The sequence below is a fragment of the Rhyacophila brunnea genome, unplaced genomic scaffold, assembly GCF_057557595.1.
Source record: "Rhyacophila brunnea isolate RB1 unplaced genomic scaffold, BYU_Rbru_1.0 scaffold_1, whole genome shotgun sequence".
Classification (NCBI taxonomy): domain Eukaryota; kingdom Metazoa; phylum Arthropoda; class Insecta; order Trichoptera; family Rhyacophilidae; genus Rhyacophila; species Rhyacophila brunnea.
Genome location: NW_028232751.1, coordinates 32,768,497 through 32,791,814, shown reverse-complemented (window position 1 = coordinate 32,791,814; position 23,318 = coordinate 32,768,497). Strand labels below are relative to the sequence as shown.

General features: G+C 32.3%; 1 protein-coding gene across 1 annotated transcript; it reads right to left on the bottom strand.

Annotated features, from left to right (window-relative positions):
• Positions 1-493: 493 nt before the first annotated feature.
• On the bottom strand, positions 494-22,679 carry LOC147079688 (uncharacterized). Its single transcript, XM_085950559.1, has 9 exons — positions 22,451-22,679; positions 20,440-20,492; positions 10,715-10,894; positions 8,606-8,812; positions 6,378-6,503; positions 4,191-4,448; positions 3,448-3,572; positions 606-861; positions 494-501 (listed from the first exon to the last, which is right to left on the bottom strand). Exons 2-9 carry the CDS (start codon positions 20,486-20,488, stop codon positions 494-496), a joined length of 1,209 nt encoding a protein of 402 aa, XP_085806685.1. The 5' UTR covers positions 20,489-20,492; positions 22,451-22,679.
• Between the last annotated feature and the right edge of the window lie 639 nt (positions 22,680-23,318).

Here is a 23,318-nt window from a genome sequence, read left to right as displayed (position 1 = left end):
TAAGAATGGCGACAATACTGTAGTAAATAAACTTATAAAATAGATTAATATTTTATTTATCGAATAATTCACAAGAATTAAGAATGTAACATTTATTATTGATTGCCAATTTCTTGATAACCAATATTAACAAAATTTGATAAACACTTGAAATATTAAATATTTACCAATACAAGAAGATTGCTCTGAATCTAAAATATAGTTCTCATCGCATACACATCTGAAGCTTCCTTGAGTATTAATGCAATTCATCGAAGGAAGACATGGATTTTCTTCCCCTTCACATTCATTAATGTCTTCGCACTGACGACCACGCGGAGAATATCCGACATTGCATTCACAAGTATAACTTCCATTTAAATTGACGCAATTATGCTGACAGAGTTCTTCATCACTCTCTGAACATTCGTCGATATCATCACAAACAGTGGAGTCAATTGCATTGATTTTAAATCCTCTTTCACAGCTACAAGAAACAGCGTAATTTTCCATATTACATATCTGCGAACAATGTCCATTATTCAATGAGCAAATATCTGTTTCTAAGCCGTCTGAAGAACCGTCTTCAGAATCGAAATCAAGATGACATCTAAAACTTCCTTCACTGTTTTTGCAGAAGTCTGGACAGGCACCGTTGTTAATTTCGCATTCGTCAATGTCAACACAGGTGACTCCATTGTCTTCCAGTTGATAACCTTCGAAACATTTGCATTTAAAACTACCAAATGAATTCACACAAGTATGACTGCAGGCATGGCTTAAATTTTCACACTCATCTATATCAACGCAATTCTTTTCATTATCCTCAAGTTGGAATCCAACCGGACACGAGCACTTGTATTGTCCAGGATAATTAGTGCACTCGTGAGAACAATATTTATTACCACTTTGACATTCATCTATATCTGAACAGGTATTTTTATCGTCGTTTAGAGTGTATCCTTCAAAACAACTACAGTTGTATGAGCCCGCTATGTTATTGCATTGTTGGTCACATTTATGTTCATCGTTGCATTCGTTTATATCGACGCAGCTGTTGGACTCATCCGAGAATATAAAACCAGGATCGCAAATGCATCTATAGCTCCCTATAGTATTTTGGCATGTCGAATCACATATTTTGTCATAGAAAATACACTCATTTACGTCCACACAATTCTTATTGTCACGGTCCAAAGTGTAGCCAGTTGGACAATCGCAATAAAATCCTTCAAGACTCGACTCACAAATGTGAGAACATCCACCGTTCTCCGTAGCACATTGATTGATCACCAAACACGTTGTATTATTGATGAGAGCATTATTAGGTGGACATTTGCACATATAACTACCCACTTGATTAACACATTCATGACTACAGTTAGAAGTTCCAAGAACACACTCGTTGATATCATCACACATTTTTTCATCATCATTTAAAATATACCCTTGATAGCAGCTGCAAAAAATGTTGTTTTTGTCTGACTGACACATTTGAGAACACCCTCCATTTTCAACAGTGCATAGATCTAAATTAGTGCATGTTTGATTGTCTTGTGTTAAATAATACTTTTCTTCACAGCTGCAAAATGATTTTCCATCAATATCTTGGCAGTTGTGAGAGCAGCCCCCATTATCTATATTACAGCTATTGTGATGACAAATGGTGTTATTTTGCAAAATCATATTTGGCGGACAGGTACAATAATATGACCCCAAAGTATTGTGACAGCTATGAGAACAGTATCCGTTATCTTTACTGCATTCGTTTGCATCTTCGCATGTAATATTATCCAGTGACAATTTAAATCCGCTGAAGCAATGACATTCAAAACTACCTTCCAAGTTTATGCATTTATCTGAGCAGATTGTTTCTTCAAGATCACACTCGTTGATATCATCACAATTCCTACGGTCAGCATTCAAAACATATCCTTCGTTGCACGAACACATAATGTCATCATCATAATCGCATACTTGAGAGCAGCCTCCGTTGTCAATGATGCACGGGCTTTGCTTTACGCAGATTGTATTATTTATAAGCATCCATCCAGAAAGACATTCACACATGGCCATTTCGCCCAAATCTGTACAAAAGTCAGAACACCCCCCGTTATTCACTTGGCAAGGGCTTATATTTTGAATACACGTCATGTTGTCATTTAAAAGACTATATCCATCATAGCAACTGCATGTTACGCTGCCCTTTAGTTCAGAACAAACATCAGAACACCCACCGTTGTCGATTGTACAGTCAATCTTAAGTCTCTTACAAGATTTCTGATCTATATCTGATAGGACATAGTGTTCTGGACACTCGCACGATGTTTGATTATTTTTTGTAAGACATATATGAGAACAACCGCCATTATTTTGGGCACACAGATCAATCAATTCACATTGCGTTTTATTTATCATGGAAAGTTGGTAGTCTGGTGGACACGAACAAATTGAACTGTCATTTATGTTTGCACATATATGGGAGCATCCACCGTTCATATTCTCGCAAGGATTTTTCGTATCATTGATGCATTGTTTGCCTTGCAATTTTTTCCCTAGTGGACATGCACAATAAATTTCTGTTAAATTGCCATGGCATTCATCAGAGCATCCACCGTTGTTTAAATTACAACCTTTCAATTCCATGCATGTTAAGTTGTCGGATTCTAATTTAAATGTAATAATAGGACAGCTACAGGTTTTTTTGCCATCTTCAAAATTACAAATATGTGAGCAACCACCATTTGTTTTATTACAAGGGTTATCTAGTATACATTCTGACCTATTCGTTGGTGATAAAATAAATTTGTCATTGCATGAACATTTAACATTATTTTCAACAACACTGCACATCTGTGCACAGCCTCCATTGTTTAAATTACAGGGATTAATAAAACAAGCTGAACTATTAATTAATATAAGCTCTTTCGGACATGCACATACAACTGACCCACTAATTTCTTCACATATATGAGTACAGTTGCCATTGTTATACGCACAACTATTTGTGTTTATACATATTTTAGAAGAGTTTTTATCAAATATATATCCGGAAGGGCAGTCGCATTCAACTTTGCCATCTTCTTGTGTACAATTGTGAGAGCATCCACCGTTATTAATTTCACACTTTTCTATGGCAATACACGTTATTAGATCATCTTGTAGAATCATATTCAATGGACACTTGCAAATAAATCCATCCCCCATAATTTCGCAATCATGGGAACATTTGCTAATATTGGATGAACAGTAATTATATACACAAGAATTGTTTTTATCAAATTGCAAAAGATGGTCTGCAGGACAAGAGCATTTGTATCCTCCAACAGTATTCACACAATCGTGACTGCATCCATGCAATACTAAGGATGAATTATTGCATTCGTCTACGTCTACGCAGTCTGACTTTGAAGAATCTAACTCATACCCGGTAGGACATTCGCAATGGTAAGAACCTTGGACGTTTACACATTTATGAGAACAGAGTTTCTCCGTAGATTCACTGTCATCTTCACACTCATCAATATCTTGGCATTGGTTTTCATCTTCTCCTAAAATATAACCATCTGGACATTCACAGTATATTTTGTTATCTTTATTAAGACAAATGTGTGAACAAGGATTTGGAGTACATCCGTCAATATGCTCACAAGTTTTGTTATCGTCTTTTAATTTGAACCCATCAAAACACTCACAGTGGAATGTTTCATTTTGACTTACGCACGTGTGTGAACAGTTCCCATTGTATGACAAACATTCGTTTACACTACTGATAATTTCACATGTCTTATTGTCATTTTTTAAAGACGATCCTATAGGACAGCTACACTTTTGAGCATTACCCTCATTAAAGCATTCATGGGAACAGCCGTGATTAGATGGACACGTCGTGGTAACACCTTCACACGAAATATTGCCTTTAAGAAGGTACAACGCATTGTCACAAGAACAAACATGGCTCCCGTTAATATTTTGACATAAGTTGTAGCAATTCAACGGGAGATGTTTGCATTCATATATATTTATATATGTGAGTTTCTCATCAACATGTTTATTTACGGAAGGTAACGCGCATTCCGAGGTGTTATTTCCTTCAGAACAGTTTTTTCTTTCAGTCGGAGTTAGATCAATTTCAATGCAAGTTCTAACGTCTTTCCCTAAAGACATGCCATCGGGACATTGGCAATAAAATGATCCTAGTGTATTAACACATTCGTGTGAGCACAATTTATTCTGCTTGTTATTTATTTCTCTTCTTTTTCTTTTCTTTTTATCTTCTTCAAAGTCCTCGTCATCGTATTCCTCGCTCTCATAATCTTCCATTTCTTCTTCTGCCACTGCGCATTCGTTTACATCGACACAATTTTTTTCGCTGTCGTCCAGATCGAAACCATCAGGACACGTGCATTCTGTTTCTAAGTCATCTGTACAACCGTGAGAGCAGCCATGTATAGTTTTGCACGCGTTATCTGAAAAAAAAGATTGCATTATAAAAGTACCTACATATCGTCACCTAAATGCGCGGAACTTGTAGCTCCACTTCACTCCACGGCTTAAAATGAGTTAAGTATGCAGTGTTATAGTAAATTTAATTGTCTATCGATCTGTTCATATATTGTAACTCCAAAAAAATATTTACAGTAGTAAAAGCACATTGTTCATTGCATGTAGCTCAGAAGCTGTTATTTGTCAGTTTTCATACCTTGTAACTCCAGTAAAGTTATACAAAAAAGTCCAAGCGTGTTGTCTTGTGTCGACTCGATCATTGTTTCTACTTTACATCAAATATAATTAATCGTGGCCCAAGAAAGCGGAAAGCAGTAAGTCTAATTTCAAAGAACATCCTGGACTGATTACAATATTACAGATTTTGTACATTGCGGCTATAAAATTTCTCCAAAAACTCTTAGTGACGTATTTTTGAAGTTATACTTCTCTTGGCGCGTTTGGGACAACAGGTCAGAGTGTATTTTTGGCGTGTGACGAAGTTTCACGCGCCGATGCAACACAATTTATTATTATGATTATATTCAATTCGGTCTTGAGGGTACATGCGCATGCGCATAGTGTCATTTAGTTAGTCGTTCAATACAACCAAGTAAACAGCACGTGTTGTAAACATAACCAATTTTTCTACACTCTTAATTTATATTCATAAAACTTTATTTATATTGGAGTGTATATTTATTTTTCATTGTAAAGATTGTGTATCAAGATTTAAGGCTTTATTTATGTAAGTATTATTTATGAGTAAAATTATATATCGATACATAAATAATCTTCGTGAATGTTGAGTTGGTAAATAATTTTAATTCATCATGGGCACTTCTGAAGAAGAAGATGAGTTTTGGTCTAATACAATAATTAAATTACAATTATCATGTGCTATATGAGACACAGATGAATCGCGTACATTTTCATCAACCTAATCCACTGTAATATTAATAAAATCAGGTGACGGCTTATTTTGTTATTACGCCAAAGAAGTTTCCAACGTACATAAACACACACACTGAATTTTTTACATTATTGTGGTAAAAATTCAATAAAAAAAATGTTATAAAGTCTTTCTTCACCCAAGAATCATGTTGTGCGATTTATATACAACATTTTAATTGTTGCATGTTATATTATGATGTACTCAATACAAATAATCTTACAAAACATACATAATGATATAATGTGATTTCCTATATTAGCCGTGAATTTTTCATAGTATAAATATAGTAAGGTCAAATTACAATGTTAATAGAAATGTCATATAAATTTCCGATGTTTTATAACATGGCATATACTCACATAAACAATACAGAAATCGTTAATAACCGGGTCGTGATAGAAAACAAATGACAATCATTCTCAATAATTAGTTTGACAGATACCATTGTCGTGTTTTTCAGATAATATTTTTGTAGTAACCTATCAGTACGGAAATATCGCTTTTTTATGGTAAAACTTATTGCACACCCGTGTGCCGATTTCGTTTCGAATAATGGATACTTGTCAAGATTTATGTTAATTAATTAATTGTCTTATAATATCATGACTACCAAAGAATATAGTGAGGGCTTCCCTAGCTATAGAAAGTAACACAGGCGGAGGTCTAGGTATCGGTATATTATAATCCTGGCTTGGAGTGTTTATTAAAATTTTTGATTTGGATTATGGTAATAATTTCTGTTTTGCAATCCAAAAAACTATTTTTTTTTACATTAAAAATCAAAATGGAGAGATTTTTATTTTTAGCTCTTTTAAAAATATTTGTAATGTATCTTACGCTCGTTTATGAAGACCCGTTAAATATTACAAGCGATCGAATTTTAGAATGCGACCCACAGTTTATGCACATCTGCTTTAGATGATATCTTCATATAAGATATAACATTTTGGAAGGCTACCTGTTTCCACTTCTGCATTCGAAATTTGTATCATCGACTCCGATTCTTTCTTACAGACGTATGTTCCGGGCAAGTTGATGCACCCAAATTCACAGTCCAGATCTGACAATTTACATTCATCGATGTCTGAAAGGGAAGAAATATAATATATTATTAGATTATATTATTTGGGATAAACGATAATGTGATAATTTACTATATTATTAATACAATCGACCGAAGGAATTGAATTTAAATTCAAGGATTTAAGTTTTGTACTATTCCATTCCAAATGGTATTGATAATTTACTATTGAAGAGTCTCAATCTGGTCTGCGCCTGTGTCCAGGTTTGTATTAAGATTTTGTTGCCCCTTGGGGTACAGCTACTGTGAGATCTCCATAGTAGTATTTTCAAAAGAAATTTAAACACTATAATTTTACCACGTATTCAATTTTCTTATACAATTAATAGTATTAATGTTGGATTAAAATATATTTTTTAAACTCAATGTTTAGAACGCACTATGGATTACACTAATTATATCACAGTTTTTCACAGAGTTGTTCGATTTCAACTTCTTGATCACTTAAAATATACACTGTAAAGAACAAACTTTTTTTGAAGTAATACTTCTTCAGGCGCGTTTAGAAAATCAGATCAGAGTGTATTTTTGGCGTGTGACATGTAACACATAGTTTATTTTTTCACACAAAAAAATACACTCGATTAGATTCGAACCAACGATTGTTCGGTTATCAACCGAACGCACAACCATTACGTCACAGAATGATATTGCAATCGTGAAGATTATATAGTATAATATTATAGTTTAGAATTGTTCCGTTGCTAGGCAGCAAATTTATTATTGTCGGCCATTTGCAATTCCTTACGTAAACAAACTATTAAACGTCATAATGGCAGTTGTTACTTTAAAAATAAAAACAACGATAAAAAATTATATACTTAATTGAGTAATATAAGTAAAAGTGTATAGAAATAAACCAACGGCGTTCCAATAAGCGGTCCTTTTTCTTGAGTGTGTAATTTAACAAGATAATTAAGAGCTAGTCGATGAATCTAGTTTATCACAAGTTTTGTTACGCCAAAGAAGTATAACTTCTAAGGCGCGTACATTTAAGTACACATACCGATTTTTTTAAAAATTTATATTTTTATACAAGGTGGTTGTTATTAAATTTGAACAATCACAAACTCACATATATATATTGTGTCCTCACCGTGAACTGACCCCAGAGCTCCCGGATGGATGGCAAGCGCTTTACGCACTGCACCAAGAGTCGCAGCGAAATTTATTAAAAACAGTGAATAGATTCAGCTACATATAGTTCATATTTTAACCATAATTTATTTATTTACGATACCGAATACTGCAGGTCGGAATTTCACTAAAAGATTTATACCACTTAACATTATCATTAACTTATCAAGAAGATTTTTTTTGAAAGATTATATAAAAATACTTACAAGATAAAAATAACTTTTTATATACAACGTTTTTAAATTTTCTGCTGAATCATATAAACTTGACTTGATTAGCTTAAACGATCAAAAAAAATTGTACTTGACATGACATATTGATTTCCATAGTAACGCACGTATATATTAATAATTTAGTTGCTAGGACCCCAGACCCCTAGCAACCAATAATGGTGTCGAAATAACTTTTCATACAAAACAGAATTAACTGAAAATGAATTCAATTCTACTTAAAGACGGCTAAAAGTATTAAAAGAATGCATTGGCACCGTGTTCTGATATATTCTAAAAGTTTCAAATGTCTAGCTAATCGGGAAGTTAGTTAAAAATCGATTCCAAGATTTGTACCGGACAAATAAGAATACGAGCTAAGAAAAACGTTGTAATAAGATGGAGGTTCCTGGAGTGTAGCATCTGATGTTCCTACCTTAATTAAGATATCTGCGTTTTTTTCAAGTCAATTGGATTCCATCTACATTTATCAGTACGTAACTCGTGATTCGGAAAGATGAAATCAGCTAGCTATACTTAGGTTATTGTTGATATGACCACATCCACTTTACCCCAGCTAGAATTTATCTCAAATGGAGTAGGTAAGAGTAACGAATAACACAATGGATGGCTTTGGGTAACTTTTTTCCGTACTTATCCCCTTTACAAACAGTGAAAAAATATATATTTATATAAGGTTACCTCCACATTAAGGTGAACTATTTTTCGACTAGTAATTACCTTTAATTTACTACTTACCAATGCATGTTTGTTCATCTGATGGATCCAACGTAAATCCAGCATTGCAGAAACATTTTGGTTTTTGGTTGACCATTTTGCAGATGTGATCGCAATCATCCTTGTCATTGGTGCAGCCGTCAACACTCTCCAAATCTTCCTCCGACGAAGTCATTTCGTCGTACTCATCGCCGGCCCCTCCGTCATTATCAACATCGTCGTCAGTATCTGAAATAATATGTAAACCCTGTTGATCAGAGATGTTTGGACATAACGCGCAGGGATCGAAAAAGAAATAGTTGGGTAAGGTCAGGCCAGAAGGTATTCAAAAATCTAAAAGAACTCCTCTTCAATAAATCGGAAATGAAATGTAGAAGATGTAATTAGCGGAAGTTGAACTAGATATAAAGATATATTTAATCACTGAGGCTATGGCAGACATTAAAAACATGGAGAAGTTTCTAGTAGATGGCCAATATATATTTGCTGTAGTGCTGATGATGATGAATTAATATACAATTACAATATTTACTTACCTCAGTATCTAAATAATTATTATGTATACCGATTATAATTTTCATTGAACTCAGCAAGCATACACTCAACATGAATAAAAAAAACATTAAATTTATTACTTGTATATATTTTTACTGCAATTCGCATGTTTGGTGTCTGACTTCGAATCTTTATGCTACTGTTAACCAATAATTATTCTATCTCAAGTCGATAACTTTTGCGAAGCCATTGTCCAGATACGGCAGTGAATAATATTAATATAATTGAGTGAATTTAGTATGTAAATAATATAATGTTAATCTCACGTTATTCTTTACTTTTTGGATATAATTTTAATACTTAGTTTATATGTTGATGCAACCAAAAAAAAAATAACAATTTTTTTGTGTGGTGGAATACTAAAGATAATTTGTAAAATCTCGAGAAACCGCTAACTGGATGACACACGTCATTATTATTAAGATGTGAAAATATGCTAGAATTTACGAATAACCGTGAAGTAGGCAGTGGCATACATACTACATTATATTAGTTCTCGTGACTGTTTAATGGTTCGTAAATCTAAAGATATCATGTGAAATTGTGATATATCAATTTATAATCACGTACAGTTTATAGTGCCGGAGGCGAAATTTTTCACACACGAGATATCTTATAATATATTTGTCCAAAAGTGAATATAAAGACCAATATAACACCCTTATCAATAAATAGTATTCTGGTAAATCATTTATGTGTTGTAACAATGTTAACGTGGAAGTTTTAAATGGTTTGATAGAGATAAAATTAATAATGCGTAGTAGGTGGTGAAATTTATTTGGTACTGAAAACTGAATTCCATTATTCCTTGCTTCCACTAAAATTTCCTTCCCAAGTAAAACATCCGCTTGTACAATAATATTTATAAAAGGATATCAAACAAAGCTTTGTTTCCAAAATACTTTATTATTTAAAACCATTTTTTCTTTATTATCAAAATGGTTCTATTGTTTTCGGAGACAGGTGGTAGAACTCTAGAGTGCCGAGGAACCCTGGTTGGGAATTACTGTTGCACGTATTATTTATTGTTAATAAATAACAAAACAAAAAGAGAACTTGTGATAAACTAGATTCTTTTACTAGCTCTTCATTATCTTGTTAAATTACACACTCAAGAAAAAGAACCGCTTATTGGAACGCCGTTGGATTATTTCTATACACTTTAACTAATATTACCAAATTATATAATGGTTTCTCGTTGTTTTTATTTTTAAAGTACCAACTGTGACTCTGACGTTTAATCGTTTGTTTACGGGAATGGCAAATGGCAGACAATAATAAATTCGCTGCCTAGGCAACGGAACAATTCTAAACTACAACATAATACTGTATCATACTGTGGCGTAAAGGTAGTGCGTTCGGCTGATAACTGAACAATCGGTGGTTCGAATCCAATTTAGTGCGTTTTTTTTCGTGTGAAAAAATAAATTATGTGTTACATGTCACACGCCAAAAATACACTCTGAACTGATTTTCCAAAAGCCTAAAGAAGTATAACTTCAAAAGAACAGTTATTAAAAAGCTATCTAAAACTGATTCTATTACATTTAGATATAATATTACAAGACTATTAACCTCCCACACAATCAGGAGGATCATCATCCCAGTCCAGCTCCTCCTGTATGCAGTACAGCTTCTTCGGACCGTAAATGTGGAACCCTTCTCCGCAAGTGTACACCGCAGTCTGGTTCTTTATGACGACGCTTCCATTCGCTGGAGGCTTTAGCTTCGGACATACAATGTCAGACAGGCTGCCTGTGAACAATCATGAATCATTAATACGTAGTGTGTCTTCACCATACTACAGACTAGTAGTAGGTACCTACACAAATGTTGGACTAATGGGTAACAATAATTCTTCGTAAAAACCTGTTAAAATACATGTCGTGTAAATTTTACACATTTGTACGTATACATTATGAGCGTGAAAATTAATTTCAATAACAAATGGCGGAATAGCATTGAGACCGGACGACACGTTATTCATCCAGCGTTTATCGAGGGGTAATTTATAAGCATTTCATGCATGTGTATTAGTGTATGAGATAAATAATAACGTACTATGTATTTATAGTTTCAATATTAAATTAGCATTTTAACTATATGCGCAACGTCTCATGGAAAGATGCATGTTGGGAATAATGCAGAAACACCACAAATTAATGAATGGAGAGGTAGACAGACAATTTATTATTGTACATAATGTGGTAGAAGTCGCACATGCTGATGGAAATACTGCCCTGCTAAGTAAAAAGACAGTGTTTATCGTTTTAGTGAAATGAGAACCTAAGCTTTAAACTACATTTTCTCATATATTATGTAAAATTATTGATTTGATTTGACATAATCTCTAAATAGACATGTCTCGCAGGGCAGAATAGAAAACTCGTTGGATTAACAAAGGAACTACGGACTGAGAAGAGTGAAAATAGTAAGAGAAAGCCTTAATCGAGTAGTGGAATAACCCTGACTAATGATGATCATATAAAAGAAAATTATTTTACTGGATTGCACAGCGACGGAATTATATTATTTCTGAAGATTTTCCATGAAAAACAATTATTATTTATTAACTTACCTATATAATTTTATGATAATAAGCGACATAATAATAATAACATAATAATTTAACCAGTTTTAAGCATGGTTGATTTAGATTGAATTAAAAATAATTCTTATATTCTATATGTATATACGAGTATAATAAAGAAAAATTTAAGTTGGTACTACATGGATATCTCATAAATAAAAAATATATTGTTTTGATTTATTCATTTATTCTCTTACTTTAACGTCTTGTTTACAATATAATAATTGAGAAACAACTAGATAATATATGAACTTCTGTGGTAATTGTTACAACTATTTTTTAAACCCACGCTGGATACTATTAATTATCTTTATTTACAGCCCAATGCCATAAATAAAATAACGCAAACATTAACAAAATAATAAAGAAAAAGAGAAAAATAATTGGAAGAAATAATAATATGCACATATCGAATAAAAACATTTTTAGCTTCAGTTTTCAAAATAACGAAAGTATTTTACCTAGTAATAATTATGTTTTGGAATTCGAAATGCATAATCATGTCCATTGAACTAAATCCGTTTAGGAAAGATGGATTGATAATTGAGTAATGGTTAGAGCAGTCGCCCGGCAAGCGAAAAATTTGTATCTGATTCCCACTCAATGTAAGATTACTAATCGATTTATTTCTAAATAAGTATTTGCAAAGCTTTGGATTTCTATTATCAAAAATAATAAATTATTATTTTTTTAAGTATATTATTATAATTACGTGTGGTATTACAAGAAAGATGACATTTAATTATATGGGTGTTGTTTTTTAAATACGTGTCTGACTCAAGTGCAAGGACCAAACGGACGAGGCGAATGACTTACAGCAATTCCTCAAAAAAAAAACTTTTCCGTAATAACCTCTATTCCGTAGAGACCTATATAGCTCCACTTAGGAGGAAATGTGGTACTTAATTTGACTTTTTTAAACATTAAAAATGAAACTTTTCGTATATTACGTCAAATTACGAAAATAAATCGATAATATTTAGTCAGGCAATTAAACTCTGCAACTCAAATCCAGACTACCTTATCTAAAACAATGTATTTATTATATTGTTTTTTTAATATTTCGGGTTTCTCTATGAATGTACGACTACAAAGATGAATGTACAAAGACAGTGTGACTTGAGCTTGACATAATATTATATTATGTGATAATTTAGTCAGGTACATAATCCATTCCTCGGCAAAATTGAACTTAAAGCCTTTCAGCTATGAGGTATAAAATGTATAGCCTCAGGTTTAGCAAAATTATTCACATTAATTATTTTATTTCATTTGTTAAGGGGGGACATGCTCAGGGTAGAATATAGTCATATTTCAGTACATAAATGTGCAGTGGTGTTAAGATTTTTTGCATTTATTAATTTTTAAACGCATTTATAAAAACATTAGTATAATTTATATCGACATTATTATAGTGAAATATTTACGATAAAAAATTATATTGATAATCTCAGTGATTCCAAATTTGACAAGAATTAGACATTTTATTATTCAAAAAATGGGCAAGATTAACACATTTGAAGATAATTCTAAAGATAGTAATTATAAGCTATGTCTTTGACCATTCAAGTGTGTTAAACATCCTACGAATAATGATTGCTTTATAATAATTATTGACCTAAGAATAAGTTAGTGTTTTTTTTGAAATACGTCATTTCTTTTGGCATTCCCCAGTGGTTAAACTACAACATACGGCCGTAGCCATAAATTGACAAATTATAATTGAAGTAGGGAGTAAAATGATGTTAACGCGCATGTTTGAACATGTACCTAACCGATTTTTTTTTAAACGGCAAAAATGCAAGCCCGTTCGTTGCCTTATTCATGAATTTGGTAGTAATTTTTCTGCCTAGTTCATGCATTGGGCAAATTAGATAGTGGCGCTCCGGTGGTGTTTTTTGCAACTAACCAAATGTGTCAAATGTTATTGATTATATAAAAATATACCAATCAATAACTACAATGACGTTCATTTCCATATACTATCCCCAAAAAAACTAGAACTATAATACGATAACGGAAGAATTGTATTAAAAGGTATTTTCGCGATTTGATTCGTGCTTGGGTATCAATCGTGTAATGGTCGACTGTGTGTGATAGTTTGATTTGATAGTTTGTTGACAGTTGTTAGCTAACCTCAAAATGGACATTCAGTTGAATTCAAAATTACAAAACCTAACCTAACCTTATATTATGTTATAATTGTATAATGTCCAATTATAACTAATAAAACCATCCGCATTACATTTGTTTTTTCTACTGTCATGTTGACAGTTTAAAAATTCCATACCCTGCCGAATTCACGCATTCGGCAGATAATTTTCCTAATTCATGAATACGGCAACGGGCTTGCATTTTTCATGAAATAGGCAAAAATTTGCCGATTTCATGTAATACGCAATTTCGCGCATTCGGTGTAACATATATATACAAGTATGCATCATCAAACGGATCTTGTTATTTCATATACCTACTGTTATTTTTTTGGTGGCTATTGATCAAGCATAATATCCAACTTCAAGTAAGTTGTAATCTACTATCCAGTATAAAAACTGGTAGTAATCGACCACACTTTCCCATTACTATTCTTTGACTTCCAACAAACGTATTATATTTGGCTGAATATACTAAGGCATCACAAATTAGACAACAACACTTGTGTTTCAGCACCATAACAAATACTCAGCTTTGAGTTTTGGTCGTCGTATGGTCATTCATTGCACTCATCGTCAAATTATTCTCTTACTGTGAAAAGATTCTACTGCGTAACGGTAAAGTAAACTACGCCTCAGTTTAAAATGCGGGAATTCGCATATTCTATTCCTCCCACTCTTGAAGGAGGCCGTGAGTGATATAAAATGAATCAAGTGATACAACTAGGTCGCGTGGGCTTTCTCATGGTTAATTATTTAGAAACAACTTGGAAATAAAAATAGGAATGGTCATTGCTTACCCATAAAATTCTCAATGAAATCATACTAGATTACAACTGAAAGATAGAATTTACATATTAAAAAAACGACTCAATTTTGGCCTGTGCGATCAAAAAAAATCTATCCTGCGATCGTCATGTTGAACATGCCTGCTATAGATGGAACAATGCTTTGGTGTATCAAAATTGACAAGATCTAGGCAGACCATGTCAATTTGAACAGTACGTAAAGGATTATTAAATTATACAGATAAAGTTATTAATAATATGATAATAATTTGACTCTCTTGCAACTTGCAACTTGCACTCGGGACAATTAGCATTAAACCCCAGAATTTCATTAAAATAAACAACATAGATGAATTAGAATTTAAATTCATATTACAGTAAAACAGGTAAAAAGGACCTACCCTCGATCAATAGTATTATACTTAGTGTTTTTTATTGCATATTATAAGAGATTGAACTACTGCAGTAGTAGAGGGAGTTTTCATTTCACTGGAAACCTATTATAAGTTACGTTTTATTAGAATTGACTAAATTTTTCCTTTTCCCACATTGACTATTATATTTAGGCGGTGCAGAGTACTTATTGCAGTTCATTATGATTTTATACACCGTTTATATAATATACTGTTGGCAGCATTTGTAGTCCAAATTTTGTATTCCCTGTTCAATACACAATATTCTCCAATTTCGATTACCGGTTAGGTCACAACACGTTAATGTGAGTTTATCATCAAAGCCTGGATATTTTGGTGATTGTTTCACTACTATTACATTATTACTACCCTACTGTTTATAACCAGTGGCTGTGATAAGAAGTTAAAAAAACATTAAGTAAATAATTTCATAAAAAGTAAAGGCAGAATCCATTTAAAAAACAATAATCAAAAGTGAATAGGTAATTTCAAAGCTAGTAAGTACATACTAGTCATTATATCCAGACCTTGTTTGTCTATGCCTTGTGGCGTCTCCGATAAATATTTTTGATCTTCCATAAAGATAAAAAAGTTATTGATTCATGCTCAAACAAAATGTTACCACGAGTATTTTTTTTGGTCTGTAAAATAAATAGAAATACAACTACCCACTAATGTGAAGTCTTAACCATTATATAGGTAATTATTATTAGGTATATAATAATACCAGTATAAAAACCTAAAATGGAAATTGGTATGACATATACCCAGGGCTTTGAACGGTTATTTATTTTCGTTTCGGTTTTCGTTCCGGTTCAAATAAAATATATATATTATAATACCTATATCGGTTCGGTTCCGGTTTTCGTTTTAAAAAATAACGGTTTTTCCGGTTTTCGGTATTCGGTTCAGCTCTGAGTGATTAATTTTTAAATGTTTTTATTTTTAGATATTAAAAAAATATTTTCTACAATAATTTAGAACATTTTATGGTACTTGTATGAGAGCCCGGCGCTACACTCTGAAACCAACAGTTATGCTGCACCGTACGGTCGTAAACATATTTAATATAATATATTATAATTTAAGAGAATTATGTCGAGATGCGTCATGACAACTGAACGACAACTGAAGTGGGGGTAAGACCATATTGTTAACGCGCGTGATTAAACATATTGTACCAAAACGAAAAAAATATCGTTTTTTTCCGGTTTTCGTTCCGACAAAAATAACGGGTTTACGGTTCAGTTCCGGTTCGAAGCCTTGTATACTTATACGAGTAGGTACGTAGAAGAAGAAGAAAAAAATACAGGCAACATCTTTGTAAAATTAAGATGACAAAGGGACTGTTCCAGATTAAACCAACTCGCAGCAGTCGTAGCCATGATCTATTCTGGGTCGGAACCGTTTTTTTGTTTCCAAATTTTTTTTTCTGTGTACTTTTATGTTTTTTTATATATATATATTTTCTTCTCTCTTGTGATGGTAATATTTGTTATAATGTAATTCTCATGTTGTGGAGGTCTTGAATTTAGATTTGTTTTAGATGTTTTCCATAATATTTTGTTTTCTTAAATAAATAAAATAAATTTGTGGAAACCATTCGAAAGACCTAAGTCCTAGAGGTAGATATATCAATCAAATATTTATTTATTGCGGAAGTAAGCAGCAACGAAATGCACGTTACTGAGAGTAGAGGTTATCAGAAAATTTCAATGGCGAATCTCGAGAAATTAATTTTCTGAAATTTTAAAATCTTCAATGAGATACCTACTTGAGATAATGTTACTAGGCGAAAATAAGAAAGGGAAAATAAAATGGTTGACCGCAATTATAATTTTTAAAAGCCCTCGATTTTCGTGCTGAAAGGAATTTCATAGATTTTTTTAATTCGAGAACTCTTGAGAAATGAAAAAAAAACGAGAAGTTGCAAGCTCTAACCGAGAATAATGGAATCAGACTGTAGGGCTTTTCATTACTCTCTGACCTCGGTTAGAGCTTGCGTCTTCCAGACAAATGATAATATTATAAATAATCGTCTTAAAATGATTATCTTATGCTCATCTGATTATGACAAAAGTTTGGAATGTCATCTTTAGCGTCCGAATTAATGAAATTATTGTCCGGTAATCTTAACAAAAAAAAATGTTTAAGAACGACTAACACTGCAGTACACAAAAATAAGTACGATTCAGGTACCTTTATATGAAAAATACGTGTCACTATGTGTGACATATTATTTTAATGTATACGTCATACTACTGATTAAATTGTAAAGTTGCAATTTGTATTTTTTTTTAAATTTAATTATAATTAAAATAAAACCGAGTAGTGTGTTCAAAAGTGACATCCATTGTATCTTACGTTTAAGTGTTCAACCAATGTGTAATAATCACGTATCCATATGTAACACGGACCGGTAATGTGATCCAAATAATACGAGTAGCGCAACGTTACGTGGAAAGGTGCATGTTGGGCATAACGCGAAAACTCCACAGAATAAACCAATGAATAAGGAGGCAGGATAGAGTACGTGATGTGATAGAAGTCGTCAAGCAAATTAAATGGCAATGTCACTCGGCGAGTGGACTAACGCCTAAAAACCCACTGGATTGACGAAGTCTTAAAGTCGTCTTATTGACGAAGTCTTCTCGACGTGTTGCAGTTGCGACGAGTTTGGATGTGAGACTCGGCTAACTTGCTTTTAAAAAAAACCTCGGCAGCAATGTTGTAAAACAATTTCTTCATGTCCCGAAATAATTTATTTATCGTAAAATAGATGGCGAATGCCGCGCCCTGATTGCCACTTCCGTAAACAGTATCTTATTACATCCTACAATTTTCTTCAAAATAAATTTTAAAACTCTTTTTTATATTCCGCTTTTTTTCTTCAATTAAAAAATGTAGGTAAGTAGCTACAAACAACATCTCTGTGTAGCTACTTCTACTACAAGTGGTAGACTAGTGTCGGAATGGCTTCTTATAAAGCCTCTGTCTGGGATGTTGTCTGAATCCAGAGCTTGTACAATATAAATTCAGCAAATGATTAACAACCATTACTCATTAACCTATCCTTTAATAATATCGTAAAAAAATTCTTCCGTTCCGGTGATGTCACCATAAATTACCGTACTAGATTGCCAATATTAAAGCATATAATAAGGAATTGCTCATTTTGGCAAGTCTAATAAGGTTTTTTTCGTCATTTATATTTACTAAATTGTTTTATCTAAAAAACGATCGAAAACCCATCAAAACATAATTATAATCATACGAGTATTTCCATACAATCTTGCAACGTACAAGAAGGCTGGTCATAAGTCCAACTGAAATTTGATGGATATCTATCAATTATAATACGTTTTTTATTGGATAATACCATCGATTTTTAAAGTAATAACATTTAAATTAGATGTAATATTGATGACTTCAGGAATAGCTAAAATATGAAAAAGACGAAGTGCACATTAAGTGAAATATTTCCCAAAAAAACAAATGCAACTTCACTTACCTACTAAAGAAACATTACAGCAACGGCTGTGTTAAAAATTATCTGAGAATTGAACTCCTTGGAAAGGTGCTAATATCAACGGATTGTAAATGCAATGCTACCATTATTCTATTTTTGAAGTTTTGAAGAAAAGAGATCAGAGTGTATTTTTGGCGTAGGGCGAAATTGCGCGCGCAAATGTAACGCATTAATTTGGCGTGGGACGGAAGTTTTGCCCGCCGATGCAACATAATTTATTTTGCGCGGCGACGTTCGGTGTTCTAAATGCTGGAGGTTTGTAATTTTCAGCTGTGATATTGAAGGCTGTGGCTTGGGCCGGTTGGGTAAAGACTGAATGTTGCAACTTTTATTTATGAGTAAAATTATATATCAATAAATAAATAAATTTTGTGAATGTTGGTAAATAATTCAATCATATGTTGTAAATTTACAATATTTAGACACTTCATACACAAAAATACATATTTTTACAGTTTAGGATAATAATTGTCGTATATCCCATGTCAATTTATTTATTAGCAGTTTATAATAATTGAAGACAATAATAATTATTATGTTTCATCTCATCGCAAAAGCCAATATCACGTTTCAGTTAAACCATTAAATAGGCTATGTTTTACTTTTGATTTGTAATAAATTATTATTGTTAACGAAAATAGTTGTACAGTCATGTGTTTAAGCAAAGATTGTCGAAATAGCGGTTTGCTAAATTTTTCAAACACAGGCTTTGAGATTTTTTTCTTCCAAAGTAGGTATATTCTGCAATAATATTATTTATTCGCATACATAATATTATTGCTCACGGTACCTATATAGATAAAATACCGTTGAGACCGAAATGAATATAGGTACCTCTACCTAATCATAATAACACGCCAATAAAATTTGATTTTTTATTAATTCATCATGGGCACTTCTGAATCGATTATAACCGCTGTATGGCAAAGATTTTTTTTGTTACGCCAAAGAAGTATAACTTCTAACGGGCGTACATAAGTACAGACACCGATTTTTTTTTTTACTATACAACAGTCCAGTGGCCCAATTCCAGTAGTATAGTCAAACATAATATTTGAGCAAATCACATACATGCATTGTAACCTCACCCACCGGGAATCTAACCCTAAGCTTCCGAATGAGGAGGCAGTGCCTTACGCACTGGACTACGAGGGGCGTCCTGATGATAATATGTAAGATATCATAACTTTAATTGTATTCAAAATTTGCTTTCAATACAGATTTGTATGAGAACGGTCCAATAGTTCATTAGACAATGTATCAGTTAAGATTTATTTGCCTGAGGATAGAGTTTTTGTTTGTTGGGCATGGTTATTTTACATGTTAGCTATTTATCATCTCGGGTTTAAAACTAATAAAATACATATAGGTACTTACAACAAATTAAAAAAAAATAAGCCACGTGGCTAAATAATTACATTTACTACACATCTCTACATGAGAACTAGTGTATCTTAAGTCCAAAATGAACAGTTTAGAGAAAATGAAATGTAAGATTTGTCATGCTCTTTATAAATAGTAATGTACCTACTTACAGAATTATGGTTTTAAAATTTTGATACAAATCGGACATAAGGCACACTATCTCTGAGGCTGTGAGATAGATATTATTTTTCTGTTACTTATCAGCAAAAAACATAGTCTGTATTCTATAAACTGGCGTACATGTCACACGGAAAGCATTATGCCATCGCGTTCAACTGTTGCAAGTTTTCAATGGGAGGGAACGAGATGGATGCTGAAGCGGGGGGGGGGGGGGACCAGCTCGCCAGCTTATAGAAGACAGACTCTAGAAAAAACAATGTATATACGCAAGCAGGTACTTACCATTGACCAGGAATAGTATTAGCACAGCAGAAAATAACGATGGTATCATTTTACTGAAACAAAAAACCATAATATTGTGTAGTTTAATGAGCCAAATTGATACATTTTAATAATGTTAAGAAAATAAGTCTTTATGTACAAAATTACGTATGCCAATAGAGACTTTAGCAGGGCTCGAAATGGAACGGAACGCACCAGAGCGCCGTTCCGGCTCGTGAAATTTGTAAAATTATCGCTCCGTCTCGTGGAAAAAATATGTTGACCGTCTGAGCTAGATAGGCCATAGAATATAAAATCTGACACACTTGTTTTTATAAAACACACATACGATTTAATGACAATGTAAATATCTTCAGAAAATTTGTCGAGCGTTCCGGTTCGTAAACTTTTCCATTTCGAGCGTTGGACTATAGACATCTCACAATAATTATTATTATTCGCGCTGTCGTTGGGGATTATTACCAATCACCCTATATAAATACTGAGCAAAATTCAATTAAACCTGCATTATATTTTATTTGAGAGAGTGAAGAAAAGAGACAGTCGGCAAAAGCGAGATAGAAGAATAATATTATTTAAGTCAAAGAAAAGTTGAAAAAATGAACGTGATATAATTGCGTTTCTCTTTACTCCTTACTAATATGTTTTAATGAAAACGTGTTTTATTTAATTTAGTTTAAACTTTTTTACACTTCGATTTCATAACGCTATGATTTGGAGGCGTAAAGCTTCGTTTAAAGCCCTGAAGCTTGTATAATGTACCATCAATGGTGGACTGTTGTGAGTTCGCGGTGGATCTCTAGAACCGGTACTTATACCAAAAAACTTTCAGATCACAGAACAAAATTAATAGTTAAATGAATAAATTAAATTGATCTATTGCTACATTATAACTATTTTCATTATAATATACTGATATGAATAAGTAGTATGATGGAAATGAAAACGCCATTGTAAAAATAATTATACTACATGAAGTGTACAAATAAAAATGTCAAAAGAGTAATAATTACATTTCATAACACGATCGAATTAAATAATAAACATATAAAAAAATCAAACAGTATTTTTTGAGATTATATCTCATTTGTGATAACTAATAACACCGAAAATAATGAATTGCTAAAAAAATAGTTCAAATAAATATTTTCTGGATCGTTAGTAGGTATTATCGCAATTTTCAAAATCATGCGATAGTCAAAATATATGCATACATAAAACATATAACTTCCTTAACATATTTTTTTATTTTTATCTAGTCATTATTATGAAAATACTAAAATCCGCTGCCGCGTAATTTTAGAATAACTACGAACTGAATGTGTATTTAAATTAAATATATTTTTAATGAATTTAACTCAATGTATAAAATATCCGTGAAAAATAAAACATATAATTCTTTATTATGCTCCGATTCAACTCCCGAGTTAGTAAATAGAAATTAAGTAGCTCACCACACCACTAACCACTTGTTAATTTATTATTAAAGCACAGTAAAAAGATACATTGATTATTGTAGACAGATACATAAATAAATAAAAAAATATTCAAATTATTAAAAGCAACGCAACAATAAATTGTATCACATAAAATTTTATAGCAAAGAATACTCACAGTAGTACTTTCCTGTTTTTAAAATTGATACTTCATTATTATGGATTTAAAAATACATTAGAAACATGGAAGATTAAATAACTTTAGAGTGTTAAGCAGAAAGGAATCATCCCACTAATCTATGTTATTGAAATAATAATTATACGGTTTTCAGATTTATTCGATCCATTTTTTATAAATATATTATCTTGATGTCTTGTGATAAATTGTCTTTTTACTTTCTTTTACAACATGGTTCGTTTAGTGTTGATTTATTTCTGCCTAATTAATGTGTGTCCCTTTTTAAATAATTTATTTGTTTTTCTTCGCAGGATTCAAAATATAATTAATTAATTTATTAGTAAAGATATAGCAATGGGTATTTATTAAGTCGATTAATATTTTCCAGAATACTTACTCGAGTGCTTGATGAACATTTGTTATTTATGTATTCGATTCTGGCCACAGTAATTCATTTAAAAAAAAAAGTAGTACACAGCTGACAATTTAATATATAATTACAAATGAAATAAATGTCTATAACTTTTGTGATTAAGTACGTAAAATTATATGACCACACCAAGCCGAACTTGAACTGTTTTCCCTATGAATGGATAAAAGGGAATGACTTTAGTGACTATGAGAATAATGTGAAGTCAGTATCTTCCCACAATTGCCAGCCTGTACGCATCTTTCGACAGGACCGAAGCTGCATCAAACGGTTACATTTTATCGCCAGAATTTAATTATATTTCCTACTCAATTTCACCTGCATTATAATATGGCCACCTGCATATATAGTGATTCGAAACCAATAGCACAACTTGCAAACTTTTTTTGTAATTGAAGAGAAAAAGTATTTTAAAATTTTGGCTTGACCTATTAATAAACAAGTAAACCTTTAAAACAACAATTTTATTAAATTTATTATAATATAGCAAACGTATTACAACACTTTTTGTTTGTAGCCTGAAATCCAAAGATATCATTTAAATGTTTATATATTTGTTATCCTTGTAACCTTACATGACGTGTCACCGGTTTGTCTAGTTTTGTGTTGTATCGAAAATGTACGCGGGATATTAATCTTAAATCAAAACTGCATACGCCACAAAACGCAATGGACATCGACAAGGAACATACGGCCACCGCTGGTGGTATATGGTCGGTATTGACTGCATTTCGAAGCTGGAATGTCACAACCGACGCAACCGTCCCCAATGACACTAATAATATTATTTATTAAAATATATTATTTTTTTATAAATATACATATTGTGTTTTTT

What these genes read in the sequence shown, in the direction of transcription:
- LOC147079688 (XM_085950559.1), bottom strand. Translation starts at nt 20,488, where the DNA reads ATGATACCATCGTTATTTTCTGCTGTGCTAATACTATTCCTGGTCAAT. An exon ending in GAATGCAGAAGTGGAAACAG is followed by an intron (nt 4,449 to 6,377) that starts GTAGCCTTCCAA and finishes CTTTTTTTTCAG; the next exon opens with ATAACGCGTGCAAAACTATA. An exon ending in AACTCTGTTCTCATAAATGT is followed by an intron (nt 862 to 3,447) that starts GTAAACGTCCAA and finishes TGTTCTCACGAG; the next exon opens with TGCACTAATTATCCTGGACA.